General features: G+C 48.1%; 1 protein-coding gene across 3 annotated transcripts in view; it reads right to left on the bottom strand.

The window, feature by feature from the left end:
- The window catches only part of SMCHD1 (structural maintenance of chromosomes flexible hinge domain containing 1), a 2,128,336-nt gene that overhangs the window by 323,162 nt on the left and 1,782,581 nt on the right, over nucleotides 1-22,593 (bottom strand). For all 3 annotated transcript variants that reach the window (XM_069219969.1, XM_069219967.1, XM_069219968.1), the window contains one exon: nucleotides 15,122-15,274. In XM_069219969.1, coding sequence (XP_069076070.1) covers nucleotides 15,122-15,274 — 153 coding nt within the window. The remainder of the gene's footprint in view (nucleotides 1-15,121; nucleotides 15,275-22,593) is intronic.

Below are 22,593 nucleotides of genomic sequence, written 5' to 3' on the forward strand. Positions count from 1 at the left end.
TGGTTACTGATAAGGATCAGGAAGCAGAAAGTTAACTTCTCCCTGAACTCCTCTCAAATGACCCTGAAGATGGATCAGTAGATGGAGTTGTCTATTCAGAAAGCCTCTCTGACCAAAAGCAAGCTGACCGCAGGCAACTCCTACAGCAGTATGCTGAGCTCTTCCCATTGTCTCCTGGTCAGACACACCTGTGTACCCATGAGGTGGACACAGGAGACAGTTTACCTGTCAAAAACAAAATCTATAGACAGTCCGACTAGGTCAACAAGAGCATCAAAGTGGAAGTCCACAAGATGCTGGAGTTAGGGGTAATAGAGCCCTCTGACAGTCCCTGGGCTAGCCAAGTGGTCTTGGTCCTCAAACCTCATACCAAAGATGGCAAGAGAGAAATGAGGTACTGTGTGGACTACAGAGGGCTCAACTCTGTCATCGAGACAGATGCACACCCCATACCCAGAGCAGATGAATTGACTGATAAGTTAGATACAGCCAAATTCCTAAATACCTTTGACTTAACTGCAGGGTACTGGCAAACTAGAATGGCACCTGGAGCCAAGGAAAAGACAGCATTCTCTACACGTGATGGGCATTATCAGTTCACTGTTATGCCCTTTGGCTTAAAGAATGCCCCTGCCACCTTCCACAGGTTGGTGAATGAAGTCCTTGCTGGTTTGGAGTCCTTTAGTGCAGCAAATCTAGATGATATTGCTGTCTTTAGCTCCAGCTGGCAGGATCACCTGGTCCTACAGTAAGGTTTTGCAGGCTCTGTAATCTGCAGACCTCTCTATCAAAGCATCTAAATGCCAGATAGGGCAGGGCACAGTTGTATACTTGGGCCACCTTGTAGGTGGAGGCCATGTGCAACCTCTACAACCCAAGAAACTTACTACAGGAGGTTTGTAAAGGGATATTGGTCCATTGTGAATTCCCTCACTGAACGGACCTCAAAGAAGATGACATAGAAGGTAAACTGGACCCTTGACACAATACGCTTAGCACCAGTTCTTAAAGCTCCAGATTATTCCAGGCACTTCATTGTGCAGACAGATGCCTCTGAACATGGGATATGAACAGTCCTGTCCTAAATCAAGGATGATGGCCTTGGACCAACCTGTTGCTTTCATTTGCAAGTAATTATGCCACAGGGAGCGGCATTGGAGTGCCATTGAGAGGGAGGCCTTTGCTATGGGTTGGTCCCTGACAAAGCTGAGGCTATACTTGTTTGGCACTCACTTTGTTGTTCAAAATGACCACATACCTCTCAGATGGCTAATACAAATGAAAGGGGAGAACCCTAAACTTTTGAGGTGGTCCATTTCCCTCCAGGGAATGGACTTTATAGTGGAACACAGACCTGGGCCTGCCCATGCCAATGCTGATGGAATTTCCAGGTTCTTCCACTTAGACAAGGAAGACTCTCTTGGGAGAGGTTAGTGTAGGAAGCTGGCTCTGTATATACTATCTCAAAGTGAGAGATAGTGTGCACAGACTCCAGGGGTCCCCCAAGAGGCTTAACAGAGGCAATAATAGATAAGACTAATGCTCTATTTGTGGTAGTGTGGTCAAGCAGTTAGGCTTATCAGAGGGTAGTGATAAGCATTTGATGTACACACACATGCAGTAAGTGAGAACACACACTCAATGACTTAGCTCCAGGCCAATAGGTTTTTATAGAGAAAAATAGTCTTTTCTTCATTTATTTTAGAACCACAAAATTCAAATTGCAAGTAAGTACATTAAATTTAAGGTACTTTCTAAGGGAAAGATAGGACTTTGAATTGAAACAGTAATGTAAACATTATGGTATAAAATGGCAATAAGCTATTTTAAAAGTAGGCACTGCAAAATTCAACAATTCTTGGGGAGGTAAGTACAGGTTAGTTTTTGAGGTAAGAAAAGCACTTAGAAGTTTAGTCTCCCGGTCATAGGCAGCCCATCTTTGGGGCTTTAAGTCAACCCCCAAACACCCAGCACCAGCAACAGAGGGCCGGTCAGGTGCAGAGGTCAAAGAGGGGCCCAAATAACATAGGCGCCTATGTAGACTAGGGATGCTCCTGTTCCAGTCTGCTAGCAGGTAAGTACCTGCATCCTCGGGGAGCAGACCAAGGGTTTTTTATAGAGCACTAGGGTGTCCCAAGCAGGGACACAAAATACACCCTCAGCGGCACAGGGGCGGCCGGGTGCAGTGTGCAAAGAAGGCGTCAGGTTTTGTACAGAAATCAATGGAGGGACCTGGGGGTCACTGACGATGCAGGCAGGGCAGAGAGGGACTTCTCGGGCCAGACACTGACTGGGCAAGGGTGAGGGCCGCCTGCTGGTCACTGCTGCATCAGTGGTTGGTTCTTCATGAACCTGGGGGCTGCAGGTTCAGTGCTTCTTCCAGGTGTCGGGTTTCATTGTTACCGGGCAGTTGTGGTCAGGGGGGTCCTCTGCATTCCCCCTGCAGGCGTTGTCATGGGGGTGCAGAGAGGTTGGCTCAGGGTGGACACGTCAGAGTTGCCTGAGGGGTCCTAACTGCAGCATTGGTTTCTCTGAACACGGGCCAGGGGCGTCAGGTGCAGAGTGGTGGGGACTCACGCTTCTGGAGTAAGGTGAGAGTCCCTTTAAAGATGGGGTTTCTTCTTGTTGCTTTAGACAGGGCTGCTGTCCACGGGAGTTTCTTGCACTGTTCACTGTTGCAGGTTGTCTGAATCAGGAGACAGGCCGGTAGGGTTGGGGCCAAAGCAGTTGTCATCTCCTTCTTCTCTGGGGGGTTTTCAGGTCAGCAGTCCTTCTTGTTAGGTCGTCAGTAATCTAATTTCCTAGGGTCAGTGTCGCCCCTAAATACTAAATTTAGGGGTATGTTTAGGGCTGGAGGGCAGTAGCCAATGGCTACTGTCCCCGAGTGTGGCTACACCTTCCTTGTGCCTCCTCCCTTTGGGGAAGGGAGCACACCCATAATCCTATTGGGCTAAATCCTCCAAGGCAAGATGGAGGATTTTCCAAGGAGAGGGTCACATCAGCAGCTCTGGTCACCTATGGGGTGGACCTGGCTGAATGGAAGGGAGGGGGGGAGAGGGACTCCTAAGTTTTTCTCATTATTTCCCTGGACTTGCCGCCAAAAGTGGGGGCTCTGTCCAGGGGGTGGGTATCTCCACTAGCTGGAGTGCCCTGAGGCTCTGTAACTTCAGGCTTGAGCCTTTGAGGCTCACTGCCAGGTGTTACAGTTCTTGCAGGGGGAGGGGTGAAGCACCTCCACCCAGGACAGGCTTTGTTCCTAGTCACAGAGTGCACAAAGGCACTCACCCCATGTGGCCAGAAACTGGTCTGGAAGTGACAGGCTGGCAGAGACCGGTCAGCCTAGCACTAGCAGTTGGGCTGGCATGCAGGGGGCATCTCTAAGATGCCCTCTGTGTGCATTTCTCAATAAATCCCTGTAGGAAGTTTGCTCTGTATGTACTATTTCAAAGTAACAAATAGCATGCACAGAGTCCAAGGGTTCCCCTTAGAGGTAAGATAGTGGCAAAAAGGGATAATTCTAATGCTCTATTTTGTGGTAGTGTGGTCGAGCAGTAGGCTTATCAGAGGGTAGTGTTAAGCATTTGTTGTTCCATACAGGCAATAAATGAGGAACACACACTCAAAGACAATTCCAGGCCAATAGGTTTTTGTATAGAAAATATCTTTTCTTAGTTTATTTTAAGAACCACAGGTTCAAGATTTACAAGTAATACTTCAAATGAAAGGTATTTCACTTAGGAACTTTAAATTAGCAAAATAGCATATACAGTTTTCACACAAATGGCAATAAGCTATTTTAAAACTAGACAGTGCAATTTTCAACAGTTCCTGGGGGATAAAAGTGTTTGTTAGTTTTGCAGGTAAGTAACCACCTACAGGGTTCCAAGTTGGGTCCAAGGTAGCCCGCCGTTACCACACCAGCAGCTCAGGGCTGGTCAGGTGCAGAGGTCAAAGTGGTGCCCAAAACGCACAGGCTTCAATGGAGAAGGGGGTGCCCCAGTTCCAGTCTGCCAGCAGGTAAGTACCCGCGTCTTTGGAGGGCAGACCAGGGGGGTTTTGTAGGGCACCGGGGGGGACACATGTCAGCACAAAAAGTACACCCTCAGTGGCACGGGGGCGGCCGGGTGCAGTGTGCAAACAGGAGTCGGGTTTGCAATGGAGTTTAATGGGAGACCAAGGGGTCTCTTCAGCACTGCAGGCAGGCAAGGGGGAGGCTCCTCAGGGTAGCCACCACCTGGGCAAGGGAGAGGGCCACCTGGGGGTTGCTCCTGCACTGGAGGTCGGATCCTTCAGGTCCTGGTGGCTGCGGGTGCAGTGTCCTTACCAGGCGTCTGGTTCTTAGAAGCAGGCAATCGCGGTCAGGGGAAGCCTCTGGATTCCCTCTGCAGGCGTCGCTGTGGGGGCCCAGGGGGGTCAACTCTGGCTACTCACGGGCTCGCAGTCGCCAGGGAGTCCTCCCTGTAGTGTTGGTTCTCCACAAGTCGAGCCGGGGGCGTCGGGTGCAGACTGCAAAGTCTCACTCTTCCGGTGGGAAACGTGTGTTCTTTCAAAGTTGTTTCTTTGTTGCAAAGATGTTTCTTCTTTGGAGCAGAGCCGCTGTCCTCGGGAGTTCTTGGTCCTTTTAGATGCAGGGTAGTCCTCTGAGGCTTCAGAGGTCGCTGGAGCAGTTCTTTTGAATTGGGGAGACAGGCCGGTGGAGCTGGGGCCAAAGCAGTTGGTGTCTCCGTCTTCTCTGCATTTTTTTCAGCTCAGCAGTCCTTCTTCGTCCGAGGTTGCAGGAATCTAGTTACCTAGGTTCTGGGAGCCCCTAAATACTCGATTTAGGGGTGTGTTTAGGTCTGGGGGGTTAGTAGCCAATGGCTACTAGCCCTGAGGGTGGCTACACCCTCTTTGTGCCTCCTCCCTGAGGGGAGGGGGGCACATCCCTAATCCTATTGGGGGAATCCTCCATCCGCAAGATGGAGGATTTCTAAAAGTCAGAGTCACCTCAGCTCAGGTCACCTTAGGGGCTGTCCTGACTGGCCAGTGACTCCTCCTTGTTTTTCTCATTATCTCCTCCGGCCTTGCCGCGGCAGTGGCCGGAGTGGGTGGGCAACTCCACTAGCTGGAGTGCCCTGGGGTGCTGTAACAAAGGGGGTGAGTCTTTGAGGCTCACCGCCAGGTGTTACAGTTCCTGCAGGGGGAGGTGAGAAGCACCTCCACCCAGTACAGGCTTTGTTACTAGCCACAGAGTGACAAAGGCACTCTCCCCATGAGGCCAGCAACATGTCTGGTGTGTGGCAGGCTGCTAAATCTAGTCAGCCCACACTGGTAGTCGGTTAAGGTTTCAGGGGGCATCTCTAAGATGCCCTCTGGGGTGTATGTTACAATAAAATGTACACTGGCATCAGTGTGCATTTATTGTGCTGAGAAGTTTGATACCAAACTTCACAGTTTTCAGTGTAGCCATTATGGTGCTGTGGAGTTCGTGCATGACAGACTCCCAGACCATATACTCTTATGGCTACCCTGCACTTACAATGTCTAAGGTTTTGCTTGGACACTGTAGGGGCATAGTGCTCATGCACATATGCCCTCACCTATGGTGATAGTGCACCCTGCCTTAGGGCTGTAAGGCGTGCTAGAGGGGTGACTTATCTATACCTACAGGCAGTGTGAGGTTCGCATGGCACCCTGAGGGGAGTGCCATGTCGACTTAGTCTTTTTATCCCCACCAGCACACACAAGCTGGCAAGCAGCGTGTCTGTGCTGAGTGAGGGGTCCCCAGGGTGGCATAAGATATGCTGCAGCCCTTAGAGACCTTCCCTGGCATCAAGGCCCTTGGTACCAGGAGTACCAGTTACAAGGGACTTACCTGGATGCCAGGGTGTGCCAATTGTGGAAACAAAAGTACAGGTTAGGGAAAGAACACCGGTGCTGGGGCCTGGTTAGCAGGCCTCAGCACACTTTCAAATCATAACTTGGCATCAGCAAAGGCAAAAAGTCAGGGTATAACCATGCCAAGGAGGCATTTCCTTACAATCCCACACTGGCATTAGAGTGGATTTATTGTGCTGAAAAGTTTAATACCAAACTTCCCATTATTCAGTGTAGTCATTATGGAAATGTGGAGTTTGTGTCTGACAAACTCCCAGACCATACAGTCTTTAGGCCACCCTGCACTTACAATGTCTAACAATTGGCTTAGACACTGTAGGGGCATAGTGCTAATGCAGCTATGCCCTCACCTGTGATATAGTGCACCCTGCCTTAGGGCTGTAAGGCCTGCTTACCTATGCCACAGGCAGTGGGTTGTGGGCATGACACTCTGAGGGGAGTGCCATGTCGACTTAGTATTTTTCTCCCCACCAGCACACACAAGCTGTGAAGCAGTGTTCATGTGCTGAGTGAGGGGTCCCAAGGATGGCATAAAGCATGCTGCAGCCCTTAGTTGCGTGAATCCTGACCCCTGTGCACCTGATGCCCACGGCCCATGTGGTCCACCCTTCTAGAGAGAATCCCTAGGCGATTGCGAGCAAGTGTCCACACTGGGTTGACCTCTCCACCCCTCCATGACAATGCCTGCAGAGGGAATCCCAAGGACCACCTGACTGCGAGCTCCGGACCAAGATATTCGACGCCTAAAGGACACACTGCACCCGCAGTCCCCAGGCCTTGGAAAACCTGATTCCCAGTGCCTCCTCATTCAGCAGGGAGCCCTCCTCCCTGTCTGACCAGTGGTGTGCCCAAGACACTGACACCCCCCGGACCTAGCCTGCAGCCTCTGAGTGACCCCTGGGGTCTCCTCACACACCAGCATTGGAAACTCGATGTTCTGTTTGCATCCTGCACCCGGCTGCCCCTGTGCTGCTGAGGGTGTGTGTTTGGTGCCTACTCGTGGCCACTCCAGTGCTCCTCTAATCCCCCCTGGTCTGCCCTCCAAGTCACGAGTGCTTACCTGCTGGCTGACTGGATTCCGAGTACCCCTGTCTCGATAGGAGCCCACATTATTTTTGCTCAACTTTGACCTCTGTACCTGACCGGCCCTTTGTTGCTGGTGGTGGGTGCTTGGGGCTAACTATAAACCCAACCGGTTGACTTCCTAAAACCCGGAGACTGAGAATGTAAGTGTTGTATTTACCTGCAAACAGATCTAACTTATCTTCCCCGCAGGAACGGTCTGAAAATTGCACTGTGTATATTTTTAAAAATACGTTTTTGCCAATAATTCCGAAAACGGATTACTTACCTATTTCACACCAAGTACTGTTGATACCTGTGTGAAATACAAAACGTTTAAGGTACTTACCTGTAACTTCAATCTTGTGGTTCTAAAAATAATTTAAGAAAGTATATTCTTACAATACAAAAAACATTGGTCTGGAGTTAAGTCATTAAGTGTGTGCTTCTTCTATTGTCTGTGAATGTACAACAAATACTTTGCACTACCGTAACTGCTCAACCACACTACCACAAAAAGAGCATTAGTATTATCTACTTTAGCCTCTGTTAAGCCTCTGGGGAAGTCCTGGACTCTATGCACACTATTTCTCACTTTGATATAGTATATACAGAGCCAGCTTCCTACAGCTTCTCTCAGAGATGTTCTCTGAGGAAATTACACTGATCAATGAAGTAGCCATCATTTGTTCGATTCACTTACATAATTAAAAGGACAAACTCCATCAGGCCTTAGAAATTAAAAAAATCTGGTTTGCCACCTCCAGCAGGAACTTTCTTTCATAGTTGTCGAAAACAATCTGCTGAGGACATATACTGCTTTGCTGTCAGCAACTGTAGGAGGCTCGCAATCTATGTAGTGTGCACAACTAGACACATTGTGCAAGGGGTCCAGGCAACCACACGTTGATTTCCAGAGGTAAAAATCAGATCACCTTATGCTCCAATTTTTGAGGTAGCTGGTCGAGCAGTTAGGCTAATCCAGGAGATGTGCTAAGCATTTGTTATACTTACAGTATCAATCATGCACCCACACACACACAATGAATAATTCAAGACCAAATTTATAAAATATACTTCAGATTTTTATATAATTTTTAAGACCAAGATGGTTAAGTTACATTAAGCACTTTTTGAGTTATGGTTTTTCAAAGTTTTAATAAAGTTAGTTTTTCTGTGCGTAATTAAACACCATAGAAATCAATGGAAGGCCACCTATAAAAATGCATATAAACTCCAACACTTGAGTTACCAGTCTTTTTTCTTTTGCAGGATGCTCAATGAGGATGGTAGGCACCCCGTGCCAGCTGGAGCAATGCTAGAAAGTCTCTTGGAACAGGCACAGGGCCACTTGGAGGGGCCACCTGGAAAAGGGGGTGGTTTGCAGATTTAAAGGTGGTGCCTTAGGGTCCCTTTGAGCTCTCGAGGTCGCAAAGGGTGAGGGACCCGTGGCACACAGCTGGTTCCGCAATGTAGGGCTCAGGGCAGCCAGATGCAGGGTGAGTGGGAGGTCTGGGGTGTTCCTGAAGTCCCTCGACTGAGGGTTCCTCCTGGTCCAGTTGCAGCTCTGGGAAGAGCTGTTTTTGCTGTAGTCCGACGTGCACTGACCACTACCTGGGTTACTGGCACAACTCGGCCACGGCAGGGTGCAGTGCCACCAAAGTTGGCACACTTGTGGGTTTCGTCTGGGCTGTCATTGGTGTGTCTCGACTTTGGCTGCCACCTCCGGTTGCATAGATATCGGCCTGGTCGGTGAAGTGACCCTCATCAGTTTGATGGTTCTTGCTGGTTTCTTTTTTTCTTGAATGGTGCCTCCACTCAGGAGGGAGATTTCGGGCTATTAGGGAAGTCTGGAGGTCCTCTGGGTCTTTTGAAGTGAGTCCAGTGGTCAGCTCCTCCGCAGTGGCGATTGTCGGGGCTCTGGAGCAGCAAGCAGGGGTCTTGGAACCTCTCTGGTTCAGCAGCTCCTCTTTTCCTGTGCTGTCAGGTTCTTTGGTGCTGCCTTCTTTTCTTCCTGATGAATATGATTTCTTGGTCTGGGAGAGCTTTAGGAGGCTGGCCTGGTTTGTAGTGGGTACCTTGGGTACTTACACCTTATACCAGGTCCAGTTATCCCTTATTAGTGAAGTAGTAGAGTTCTAGCAGCTTAGGCTGATAGAGGTAGCTGTAGCAGAACAGCTTAGGTTGAACTATGAGACATGCAAAGCTCATGCAATACCACTTATAGTTACACAGTACTTATACACAAGTAAAGACAATACTCAGTGTTACCAAAAATAAAGGTAGCTTATTTGGGTGACACAGTACCAAAAATATCTTAGAGACAATACTCCTTCTGGAGGTAAGTATTATACACAATATATACACTAGACACCAAAATAAGGTAAGTAATTAGACATAGGGTAGTGCAAACAATAGGAAATGCTATAGAATGCGATGGGAGAAAATAGGTCTAGGGGCAACACAAACCATATACTAAGAAAGTGGAATGGGAATCACGAATTACCCTCTAGACAAGAGTAAGAATACAGTAAAGGTAAGTAAATTACCCCACCCCAGAACCCAGAAAAACAGGAGTAAAGTACTGCAAGTTTCCTTAGGACACACTACACCTCGTGATTGGAATTTTTGCAAGAACCAGCCAAGTCTGCAAACAACAAACAGTGGATTCCTGGACCTGAAGACCTGCAAAAGAAGGAGACCAAGTCCAAAAGTCGAAAGTAGTTTGTAGGAAAGTACCATCTTGCCTGGCATGTTACCCCCATTTTTACTGTATGTATCTTTGTTTTTGCCTATGTGTCACTGGGATCCTGCTAGTCAGGACCCCAGTGCTCATAAAGTATGCCCTGTATGTGTTCCCTTTGTGGTGCCTAACTGTGTCACTGAGGCTCTGCTAACCGGGACCTCAATGTTTATGCTGTCTCTGCTTTTACAATTGTCACTGCAGACTAGTGACTATTTTTACCAATTCTGATTGACACACTGGAACACCCTTATAAATCCCTACTATACGGTACATAGGTACCCAGGGTATTGGGGTTCCAGGAGATCCCTATGGGCAGCAGCATTTCTTTTGCCACCCATAGGGAGCGCAGACAATTCTTACACAGGACTGCCAATGCAACCTCAGTGAAATAATGTCAATGTTATTTCACAGCCATTTTACACTGCACTTAAGTAACTTATAAGTCACCTATATGTCTAACCCTCACTTAGTGAAGGTTAGGTGCAAAGTTACTTAGTGTGTGGGCACCCTGGCACTAGCCAAGGTGCCCCCACATTGTTCAGGGCAAATTCCCCAGACTTTGTGAGTGCGGGGACACCATTACACGAGTGCACTACATATAAGTCAATACCTATATGTAGCGTCACCATGGTAACTCCGAACATGACCATGTAACTGCCAAACTAACTTTCCGGGGTCTCCTCTGCAGCTACCGCTGCTGCCAACCCCTCAGACAGGTTTCTCCCCCCCTAGGGCCTGGGCAGCCCGGTCCCAGGAAGGCAGAACAAAGGATTTCCTCTGAGAGAGGGTGTTACACCCTCTCCCTTTGGAAATAGGTGTGAAGGGCCCGGGAGAAGTAGCCTCTCCTGGCCTCTGGAAATGCTTTGAAGGGCACAGATGGTGCCCTCCTTGCATAAGCCAGTCTACACAGGTTCAGGGATTCCCCCAGCCCTGCTCTGGCGCGAAACTGGACAAAGGAAAGGGGAGTGACCACTCCCCTGACCAGCACCTCCCAGGCGAGGTGCCCAGACCTCTGCCATCTTGGATGCAGAGGTGTGAGGGCACAATGGACAGCTCTGAGTGGCCACTGCCAGCAGGTGACGTCAGCGACCCCTCCTGATAGGTGCTTCCCTTTCTCAGTAGCCAATCATCCTCTGTGGGCTATTTAGGGTCTCCCCTGTGGGTATCTCACCGTGGGTTGACAAAATCTTCCCCCTGCCAACGCAGGCACCAAACTTCTGCATCACTGGTCCTCTGGGTCCCCTCTCATCCTGATGAGCGTGGTCCCTGGAACACAGGAGCTGGGTCCAAGTGTCTTCGACAGTCCAGTGGCGGTTCTGTCCAAATTTGGTGGAGGTAAGTCCTTGCCTCCCCACGCCAGACAGTAAATGTGTGTACTGCGTGAACTGCAGCTGCTCGGGCTTCTGTGCACTTTTGCAAGACTTCCTTTGTGCACAGCCTAGCCCAGGTCCCCAGCACTCGGTCCTGCATTGCCCAACTCGCTGAGTTGACCACTGACTTCGTGGGACCCTCCTTTGTTGCTCTGAGTCGGCAGTTGTCCTCAGATTTTCTAAGTGCCTGTTCAGATGCTTCTGCAAGTGCTGCCTGCTTCTGCGTGGGCTCTCTGTGTTGCTGAGCGCCCCCTCTGTCTCCTCCTCCAAGGGACGACCTCCTGGTCCTTCCTGGGCCCTGGCAGCACCCAAAAACCTCAACCGCGACTCTTGCAGCTAGCAAGGCTTGTTTGCTGTCTTTCTGCGTGGAAACAAATCTGCATCCTCCAGCACGCTGTGGGACATCTTCTGACCAAAGGAGAAGTTCCTGGCCCCTTCCGTTGTTGCAGAATCTTCGGCTTCTTCCACCCGGAGGCAGCCCTTTTGCACCTTCATCCGGGGTTTAGTGGGCTCCTGCCCCCCCCGGACACTTGAGTGACTCTTGGACTTGGTCCCCTTCCTTTACAGGTCCTCACGTCCAGGAATCCGTCTTCAGTGCTTTGCAATCAGTTGTTGTCCTTGCAGAATCCCCTATCTCGACTTTACTGTCTTTCTGGGGTGGTAGGGTAACTTTACTCCTACTTTTCAGGGTCTTGGGGTAGGGTATCTTGGACACCCTTAGTGTTTTCTTACACTACCAGCGATCCTCTACACACTACACTAGGCCTGGGGTCCATTCGTGGTTCGCATTCAACTTTTGGAGTATATGGTTTGTTTTGCCCCTAGGCCTATTGTCTCCTATTGTGTTCAACATTGTTTGCACTACTTTTCTAACTGTTACTTACTTGATTTTGGTTTGTGTGTGTATATTTTGTGTTTATTTCTTAAATCCTAAGGAAGTATATCCTCTGAGATACTTTTGGCATATTGTCACTAAAATAAAGTACCTTTATTTTTAGTAACTCTGAGTATTGTGTTTTCTTATGATATAGTGCTAAGTGATATAAGTGGTATAGTAGGAGCTTTGCATGTCTCCTAGTTCAGCCTAAGATGCTCTGCTATAGCTACCTCTAGCAGCCTAAGCTGCTAGAATACCTCTATTCCACTAATAAGGGATAACTGGACCTGGCACAAGGTGTAAGTACCACAAGGTACACAGTATAAGCCAGGCCAGCCTCCTACATAGTTCCAGGAAGGACAGGAGCCCCTGCCAACCCAAAACAGGGTGCAAAAGAAGAGTCCGAGGTTGGATGAAGACTGCAGAAATGCACCCTAGGAAGATGCCAGCAGGTTCCTGCGTGATGTCCCACGTCGTGAAGTTGGATGCAGGCGAGTTTTGGTGCTGGATTCCTCTAACAAGCCTTGGTTACGGCAAAGTCGCGTTTTGCGTCAACTAGGCGCTATCTGGACCCAGGAGTGACCTGGGGACCTCAACTCTGTGTGAGGGGGAAGAGGGAGCTCTCAGCACTTCAGAGAGCCCTCAGAGCACCAGATGCACCCACGGAAATCCCAGGACACAGGAACAAAGGAGGTGCAAAATGCAGTTGGTGCAGCACTACACAGGAAGGTGCCATGTCGCCGGAGATCAACTCAGTGAGTTGAGCGTCGCAGCATAGAGTGCTGGGGACCTGGGCCAGGCTGTGCTGGAGGGAATTTTGCAAATAGTGCACAGAGGCCTCAGGAGGTGAAGAACATGCAGTACATAGGGGTACTGTCGTTCGGGGGGGGGGGGGAGGAGGCAAGGTCTTACCTCCTCCAAATTGCGACAGCAGGACCTCAGGACAGTCTGTGTTGATGGGGTCCACCTTCTGTGTGACTCCATCACCCCACGGGAGATTTATTTGGTCTTTCTGGTGCAGGGTGAAGACAGGGAGTTCTCAGAGCGTGCACACCGTGGAAATTGCTGCAGTTGCTGGCTGGAGCTGAAGTTGCACCGGAAAAGTATCCCTTGTAGATACTTTGTTGCTGTTACAGCGGTTCCTGGAGCTGGCTGCGGTTAATCAGAGGTCAGAGGATGAAGTAGTAGTTGCAGAGGATTCCTGCTGGAAACTTGCAAGTAGAATCTGAACAGAACCCACAGGAGGGACCCTAAATAGCCTCGAGAGGGGGATTGGCCACCTTATCCGGTAAGGACCTATCAGGAGGGGTCTCTGATGTCAACTGTTGGCACTGGCCACTCAGAGCCCTCCAGAGTGCCCCTACACCTTGCAAAGCAAGATGGCTGAAGTCTGGGACACACTGGAGGAGCACTGGGGACCACCCCTAGGGTGGTGATGGACAGGGGAGTGGTCACTCCCCTTTCCTTCGTCCAGTTTTGCACCAGAGCAGGAGACAAGAAGGTCCCTGAATCGGTGTAGACTGGCTTATGCAAGGAGGGCACCATCTGTGCCCTTCAAAGCATTTCCAGAGGCTGGGGGAGGCTACCCCTCCCCAGCCTTTAACACCTATTTCCAAAGGGAGAGGGTGTAACGCCCTGCTCCCAAAGGTAATGCTTTGTTCTGCCTTCCTCAGAAGGAGCTGCTCAGACCCCAGGAGGGCAGAACCCTGTCTGTGAGGTGGCAGCAGCTGCAGTTGCAGTGCAAGCCTCAGAGAGCTGGTTTGGCAGTACTGGGGGTCCATACTTGAGCCCCGAGGATGCATGGAATTGGCACCCCAATACCAGATTTGGAATGGGGGGACAATTCCATGATCTTAGACACCTTACATGGCCATATTCGGAGTTATCATTGTGAAACTACTAACAGGTATTGATCTATATGTAGTGCACCCGTGTAATGGCGTCCCCGCACTCACAAAGGTCCAGGAAATGGCCCTGAACTATGTGGGGGCACCTTTGCTAGTGCAAGGGTGCCCTCACACTTAGTAACTTTGCACCTAACCTTCAGCAAGTGAAGGTTAGACATATAGGTAACTTATAAGTTACTTAAGCGCAGTGAAAATGGCTGTGAAATAGCGTGTCTGTTATTTCATGCAGGCTACAGCTGCAGTCCTGTGAAAGGGTTTGTCTGAGCTCCTTATGGGTGGCAAAAGAAATGCTGCAGCCCATAAGGATCTCCTGGAACCCCAATGCCCTGGGTACCTAGGTACCATATACTAGGGACTTATAAGGGGGGTCCAGTGTGTCAATTGAAATTGGTAAATGAAGTCACTAGCATATAGTGACAAATTTAAAAGCAGAGAGAGCATAAGCACTGAGGTTCTGATTAGCAGAGCCTCAGTGACACAGTCAAGCTCTATACAGACACACACATTAGGCCATAAACTATGAGCACTGGGGTCCTGACCAGCAGTATCCCAATGAGACAGGCAAAAACATTCTGACATACAGGTAAAAATGGGGGTATCATGCCAAGAAAGATGGTACTTTCCTACAAGAGCCCACTGAATACTAGATTTAGTGGGTGTTGTAGGGGGAACTTGTTAGTGTCCAATGGGACACTTACTCTTGGGTGGCTACACCCACTACAGTGACCACTTCCCTTGGTAAGTGGTATGGTTCATGGGCATTCAATTTAGAAAAAGTGGCTTTTGGATAGTTAGCTTCCCGATAACTACAATATGCCCACTTAAGCAACTCCAATGTAATGGACTGATGGTTTTTTGGCTCTTAATGAGATGTATAAGTTGCTGCTATTGTATACTAAGTACCTGGTTTATGTTGATATTGGGTACTTAATGTAAATGTAAACGTCAAATATGGGTTAATAGGCTGAAGTAAATTCCATTTGAGTTCTAAAGACAGTAGAACATAGTTAAGTATTTTGGACATGAACTGCCTGTTCAGTCATGAGCACATATAAATACAACATACTATATCACTGTATTAAAAGACAAAAAATAAAAATCACCAGTTAAAGAAATGTGAATTACTACAATGTTCATTTTTAAAATCACAAATTGTGGCCAACATATTAGTGTGGCCAAGAGTTCAGAAAATAAATATTTGCAGCACATTAGTCATATACACTTTTTCCCAACAACAAGCAAGTCTTAAAAAATGGTCACACAAGAAATAACAACAACTTACGGTTATCTCCACCAGTCCATTTGTGACAGTGAACTCAATTTTACTAGTATTACCCTCAAATTGTGGAATATCTGTATCCTCTTTAGAAGAACTTTCAATGCGAGCTATTACGTTACCAGTCAAATTCATGCCAGCGTGGTTGTCATACTTATCCTAGAACAAAACAATTTAATCTGATGTTTATATGTGTCGCCTACATTTTTTTTGCATAGAGCATGTAGTTGTAATTTTATCAAGTTGAAGGCGCTAAAAGCAGCTCCGCAAAACATGATTATACCCTGAAACTAGGCATTACTTTACCCCACCCATCACTTAATAAGAATGCAACATAATCTAGAAACCAGATTTTTTTTACTTATTCAATTAAACAGCTAGTACAATGCACAACATTAATTTAACATGTTCTAAATGCCTTTTTCATTAGCATAGGGGGGTTGGAACTAATACAGGATTCAATCAGTTAGTTGCTTTCTGAAACATTTATCCTGATTGATATATAAACTTCATCTCGAAATTCCTCCAAATTCCAGACAGGAATAGGAAAACAAATTCCAATACCCTAAGGTAGATGCCTTGAGATGCAAAGAGGAGTTACCAGTGGACACGTGCGACATACTGAAGTGTAATATCTGGTCCATGAAATTGTCACCCATCCCCTAATATCTTTTCTGCCTTTCCATGCAGCACAGAGACAAGGGGAAAACAAATCTAAAACAGAATATACATTCAGATAAATGTTATCAAAGGATAAATGAAATCCTCAGAATTATGGAGGGGAATGGACAATTTGAGAAAATAAAATAACAGGCAAGAAATCTTTTCTGGTGGATTATTCCTTCCAATGACTGTTCCCCTTGTGAAAGAGGGGCTCTAGGAAGTTGGCTCTGTATATACTATTTCAAAGTAAGAAATAGTATGCACAGAGTCCAAGGGTTCCCCTTACAGGTAAGATAGTGGCAAAAAGAGAATTCTAATGCTCTATTTTGTGGTAGTGTGGTCGAGCAGTAGGCTTATCAGAGGGTAGTGTTAAGCATTTGTTGTACACACACAGGCAATAAATGAGGAACACACACTCAAAGACTTACTCAAGGCCAATAGGTTTTTATATTGAAAAATATATTTTCTTAGTTTATCTTAAAAACCACAGGTTCAAGATTTACAAGTATTACTATAAATGTAAGGTACTTCACTTAGATACTTTAGGAACTTCGAATAAAAGCAATATCACATACAGTCTTTGTAAAAATGGCAATAAGCTATTTTCAAAGTGGACACAGTGCAAAAATCAACAGTTCCTGGGGGAAGTAAGTAAAGGTTAGTTTTGCAGGTAAGTAAAACACTTACAAGTCTCAAAGTTGGGGCATAGGTAGCCCACCGTTGGGGGTTCAAGGCAACCCCAGAGTTACCACACCAGCAGCTCAGGGCCGGTCAAGGGCAGAGGTGCCCAAAACACATAGGTTTCAATGGAGAACAGGGGTGCCCCGGTTCCAGTCTACCAGCAGGTAAGTATCTGTGTCCTTGGGGGCAGGCCAGAGGGGTTTTGTAGGGCACCAGGGGGGACACAAGAAGGCACAGAAAGTACACCCTCAGCAGCACAGGGGCGGCCGGGTGCAGAGTGAAAACAGGCGTCAGGTTTTGTATAGGAAGTAATGGAGGGACCCGGGGGTCACTTCAACGATGCAGGCAGGCACAGGGGGGGGGGGGCTCCTTGGGGCAGCCACCACCTGGGCTAGGCAGAGGGTCACCTGGGGGTCGCTCCTGCACTGGAGTTTGGTTCCTTCAGGTCCTGGGGGCTGCGGGTGCAGTGTTGGTTCCAGGAGTTAGGTCCCTTGTTACAGGCAGTCGCGGTCAGGGGGAGCCTCTGGATTCTCTTTAAAAGTGTTGTTGTCAGGGCTCAGGGGGTCGCCTCTGGTTACTCATGGACTCTCAGTCGCCAGGGAGTCCTCCCTGAGGTGTTGCTTCAGAGGTTGCTGGTCCCTGTCGGATGCGTCGCTGGAGCAATTGGAGACAGGCCGGTAGGGCTGGGGCCATATCAGTTGTGATCTTCATCCTCCTTTGCAGGCTTGTAGGTCAGCAGTCCGTCTTTCTTCAGGTTGCAGGAATCTTATTTCCTGGGAAGCCCCTCAATACTGAATTTAGTGGTGTGTTTAGGTCTAGGAGGGCAGTAGCCAATGGCTACTGTCCTTGAGGGTGGCTAAACCCTCGTTGTGCCTCCTCCCTGTGGGGAGGGGGGCACATCCCTAATCCTATTGGGGGAATCCTCCAAAACTAAGATGGAGGGTTTCTCAAGGCAGGGGTCACCTCAGCTCAGGACACCTTAGGGGCTGTCCTGACTGGTGGGTCACTCCTCCTTGTTATGGTTAGCATAAATGGCAGCTTGTTTTTTTTTTTTTTTTTTTAGCTAAGTCACCGCTGACCTTTATACAAAAAGCAATCAACATGATACTGTACTCTTGGTTGCCACTTTGGCTTTCTTAGCTTCAGCAAAACCTACAAACAGTCAGTCATGCACCCACTCAAATTAACATACTAGAAGACAGTGAAAACAAAATTGTTCAGTACAATGTCAACTAATCCAGAAGAAATTGTTCCATGGATCAACAGAAATGACGTCTTCATGAAGTATAGAACATTTTGTCCACAGACAAATGGATACAATAGCTATAGAAGAATGTCTTCTGCCGACAACTGATACCATTATATCAAGCAATTTTGGATAATATACTGTGCATAGAGACTGTAGATAACTAGTTAAACATACATTCTGATGGTGCTCCTGATTATTAATTTTATGTCCTGTAATGTGTCACTCAAGTGGTTATCTAATGTACCTGTGAAGCACCTTACTGATAGTCCATACTACAGACTTACACCGTTCTTGATATTAAGAAGACAACGCAATGAGAGTACACACTGTGTAGCTGCTAGACACTGTTGCAAGGGTGAGAAGGAAAGAAAGGAGGAAGGAAACTTTTGGCACAAAGGCTGGACAAGTCAGGAGACCAGGATATCTGCATTTAAGACAATATACGGCTGCTGTCCACCAGGTACTGTTCTTCACTGACATATGGGTCGAAGTAATTTACATCAGGAAAACAGTTTTAATTGTCAGAATGCAAACAGAGCAACCATGCATCGATTAACAAACTGATGCCATGAAAACATAATGAACAAGTTACTTACCTTTGGTAAAAAATTATCTGGTAAAGACTATCTAGCTGCAGATTCCTTACCTTAAAACTCCCTGGCATCAGCTTCGAATCCGGAATTTCTTCTGCTGAGCAGTACCCTGCGCGCGCCTTCAGGTGGCGTTGTTCGGATCCGAGTGCCTCATCTGGCTCCACGTTACGTCATCAGCGTCGTTGGAGCCATCTCTGAAGTCACGGTCTTCTATATAGGCACTACCCCGGCACGTGTATGTCAGTTCCTTTCCACAACTTCCCACGCCATAAGTACAGAGTCATGGAAGAACCAACTTTCTGTTTGTCTGTGCGAAATGACATACCCTGAAAAAAGGGTAAAAATCTGAAAAAACATGATATATCCACAGAGCGGGGAGGCATGGGTGGGTGTAAGGAATCTGCAGCTAGACAGAGTCTCTACCAGATAATTTGTTACCGAAGGTAAGTAACTTGTTTATCTGATAGAGACTTCTAGCTGAAGATTTCTTACCTTAGAATAGATACCCAAGCCATAACCTCCTGGTGATGGGCTGCGGACATATGCTTTATAAAAGAAAGTCCTGTAGGACCGAGCAAGCAAAATGCCCATCTCTCCTCACCTGGCTATCCAGGCAGTAGTGATGTGCAAACGTGTGCAAGGAAGCCCACGTTGCTGCCTGGCAGATGTCTAGGACCGGTATGCCTCAAGCTAACGCCGTGGTAGCAGCTTTCCCCCTTGCAGAGTGAGCTCTCAAGCCCTCAGGAGGCAGCTTCGTAGCCAGTGTATAGGAAGTTGGCTCTGTATATACTATCTCAAAGTAAGAGATAGTGTGCAGAGTCCAAGAGTTCCCCTAAGAGGTTGATAGTGGCAAATTAGATAATACAAATGCTCTATTTTGTGGTAGCATGGTCGAGCAGTAGGCTTATCAGAGGGTAGTGTTAAGCATTTGTTGTACACAAACAGACAATAAATGAGGAACACACACTCAAAGACTTAACTCCAGGCCAATAGTTGTAACATATAAAAATATATTTTCTTAATTTATTTTAGCACCACAAGATTCAAGATTTGAGGTAAGTACATAAAATGCAAGGCACATCACACAGGTAAGTATAGAACTTTGATTCAAAGCAGTAGTACACACACTTTTAGTTAAAATGGCAATAAGTTATTTTAAAAGTGGACACCGTGCAAAAATCAACAGTTCCTGGGGGAGGTAAGTTTGGTTAGATTTTTCAGGTAAGTAAAGCACTTACAAGTTCAGTCTCCTGGGTATAGGCAGCCTACGGTTGGGGGTTCAAGGCAACCCCAAAGTCACTGCACCAGCAACACAGGACTGGTCAGGTGCAGAGGTCAAAGGAGGACCCAAAACACATAGGTGCCTATGGAGTACTTGGGGAGCAGACCAGGTTTTTTTTTTTAAGAGCACAGGGGCGGCCGGGTGCAGTAAGCGAAGTAGGCATTAGGTTTGCTATAGAAAGCAATGGAGGGACCCGGGGGTCACTTAGGCAATGCAGTCAGGCCACAGGGGGGCTTCTCGGTCCAGCCACCGACTATGCTAGGAAGAGAGCTGCTTGCTGGTCACTCCTGCACTGGTGGGTGGTTCTTCTTGCTCCTGGGGGCTGCAGGTGCAGTGCTTGGTCCAGGAGTCGGGTTCCTTGTTACCAGGCAGTCGCGGTCAGGGGGATCCTATGGATCCTCTCTGAAGGCGTCGCTGTGGGGGTCCAGGGGGGTCAGCTCAGGTTACTCATGTCGTCGCAGTCGCCTGGGAGTCCTCTCTGCAGTGTTGGTTCTCTGGAGCTTGAGCCAAGGGCGTCAGGTGCAGAGTGAGAAGTCTCAAGCTTCCAGCGGGAAGGGAGAGTTCTTTCACAGTTGTATCAAAGTTGCAAGAATTTTGCAGTTTGTGAACAGTGCCGCTGTTCTCTGGAGTTTCTTGGTCCTTCGGGTACAGGGCAGTCCTCTGAGTCCACAGAGGTCGCTGGTCCCTGCCGGATGCGTCACTGTGCAAGTTCTTTGAGTCTGGAGACAGGTCGGTAGGGCTGGGGCCAAGTCAGTTGTTGTCTCTGTCGTCTCTGCAGGGCTTTCAGATCAGCAGTCCTTCTTGGTGTAGGTTGCAGGAATCTGATATCCTGGGTCAAGGGCTGCCCCTAAATACTAAATTTAGGGGTGTGTTTAGGTCTGGGGGGCAGTAGCCAATGGCAGGAGTCACCTCAGCTCAGGGCACCTTAGGGGCTGTCCTGACTGGTGGGTGGCTCCTCCTTGTTTTTCTCATTATCATCTCCTTCCTTGCAGCCAAAAGTGGGGGCAGTGGCGTGGGAGGGGGGGTGGGAGCATCTCGATTAGCTGGGATGCCCCAGGGTGCTGTAACAAAAGGCATGAGCCTTTTAGGCTTACCGCCTGGTGTTAGTTCCTGCAGGGGGAGGTGAGAAGCACCTCAACCCAGTATAGACTTTGTTCCTAGCCACAGGGTGACAAAGGCACTCACCCCATGTGGCCAGAACCTCGTCTTGTTGTGGCAGGCTAGAGAAACTGGTCAGCCTAGCACTAGGAGTTGGTCTGGTATTCAGGGGGCATCTCTAAGATGCCCTCTGGGTGTATTTTACAATAAATCCCACACTGGCATCAGTGTGCATTTATTGTGCTGGAAAGTTTGATACCAAACTTCCCAGATTTCAGTGTAGCCATTATCAAACTGTGGAGTTTGTGTTTGACAAACTCCCAGACCAAATACTCTTATGGCTACCCTGCACTTACAATGTCTAAGGTTTTGCTTAGAAACTGTAGGGGCATAGTGCTCATGCACTTACGCCCTCACCTGTGATATAATGCACCCTGCCTTAGAGCTGTAAGGCCTGCTAGAGGGGTGACTTACCTATGCCACAGGCAGTGAGAGGTGGGCAAGGCACTTTGAGGGGAGTGCCATGTGGACTTAGTCTTTTTCTCCCCACCAGCACACACAAGCTGTGAGGCAGTGTGCATGTGCTGAGTGAGGGGTCCCCAGGATGGCATAAGACATACTGCAGTCCTTAGAGACCTTCCCTGGCATCATGGCCCTTGGTACCAGGGGTACCAGTTACAAGGGACCTACCTGAGTGCCAGGGTTGTGCCAATTGTGGGAACAAAGGTACAGTTTAGGAAAAGAACACTGGTGCTGGGGCTGGGTTACCAGGATCTCAGCACACTTTCAATCATAACTGGCATCAACAAAAGGCAAAAAGTCAGGGTGTAACCATGCCAAGGAAGGCATTTCCGGACACAGTGCGTAGCAGATTTTAATACAGAGAATGACCAAGCTCTAAATGGTTAGTTTCTACACTTTTGACCCTTCTTTTCACCAACGTACCCCACAAAGAGTTGGTCATCCACCTGAAACCCTTTTGTGCTGTCAAGGTAGAATGACCGCTCACTTTAGGTCCTGACGGTGGAGATGCTCCTCTTCTTTAAAAGGATGCGGTGGAGTAAAGAAGGTGGGCAGGGTGATGTTCTGACCCAGATGGAAAGGGGTCACCACCTTGGGGAGGAAAGAGGCACGAGCTCTGAGGACTACTTTATCAGGATATATTGTGAGATACGACGGCTTTGATTATAAAGCCTGCATCTCACTTACTCTCCGGGCAGATGTGATTGCCACTAAAAAGGCTGTTTTGATAGTGAGCAGACGGAGAGGACAATTATGTAAAGACTCAAAAGGAGCACACATGAGAAAAGTGAGCACCAGATTAAGGTCCCACTGGGGCATAACAAAAGGCATTGGTGGAAACATATGTACAAGCCCTTTTAAGCATCTCTGTACAATAGGAGACTTAAACAAAGACTGTTGATCAGGCAGTCGAAGAAAAGCCGATAAGGCAGAAAGATAGCCCTTAAGAGTCCCTAAGGAGGAACCCTGTTGGGCGAGTGTCTGAATGAAAGAAGGATATTAGAAAGAGAAGAGGAAAGAGGATCAGTAGACCTCTCTGTACAATATAATACAAAACGCTTCCAATGGCAGGCGTAAACCGTCTTGGTAGAGGAACACAAGGCTGCCAGAATGACATTAGAGACTTCAGGAGGGAGGTCATAAACCATCAACTGCCATCGCTCAATCTCCACGCATGAAGCCGCAAAGTAGACACGTTCGGGTGGAGAACCTTTCCCTGCTACTGCAACCGAAGATCCTCCCCAAGAGGCAACCTGATTGGAGGGTTGATGCTCATTTTGAGAAGCTCTGGATACCAGACCCTTCGTGCTCAATCCGGAGGCACTAGGATTACTTGGGCCCGGTCATTTTTGATTTTCTTGAGAACTCTGGGCAGAAGTGGTATGGGCGG

Source organism: Pleurodeles waltl, chromosome 2_2 (assembly GCF_031143425.1).
Source record: "Pleurodeles waltl isolate 20211129_DDA chromosome 2_2, aPleWal1.hap1.20221129, whole genome shotgun sequence".
NCBI lineage: Eukaryota > Metazoa > Chordata > Amphibia > Caudata > Salamandridae > Pleurodeles > Pleurodeles waltl.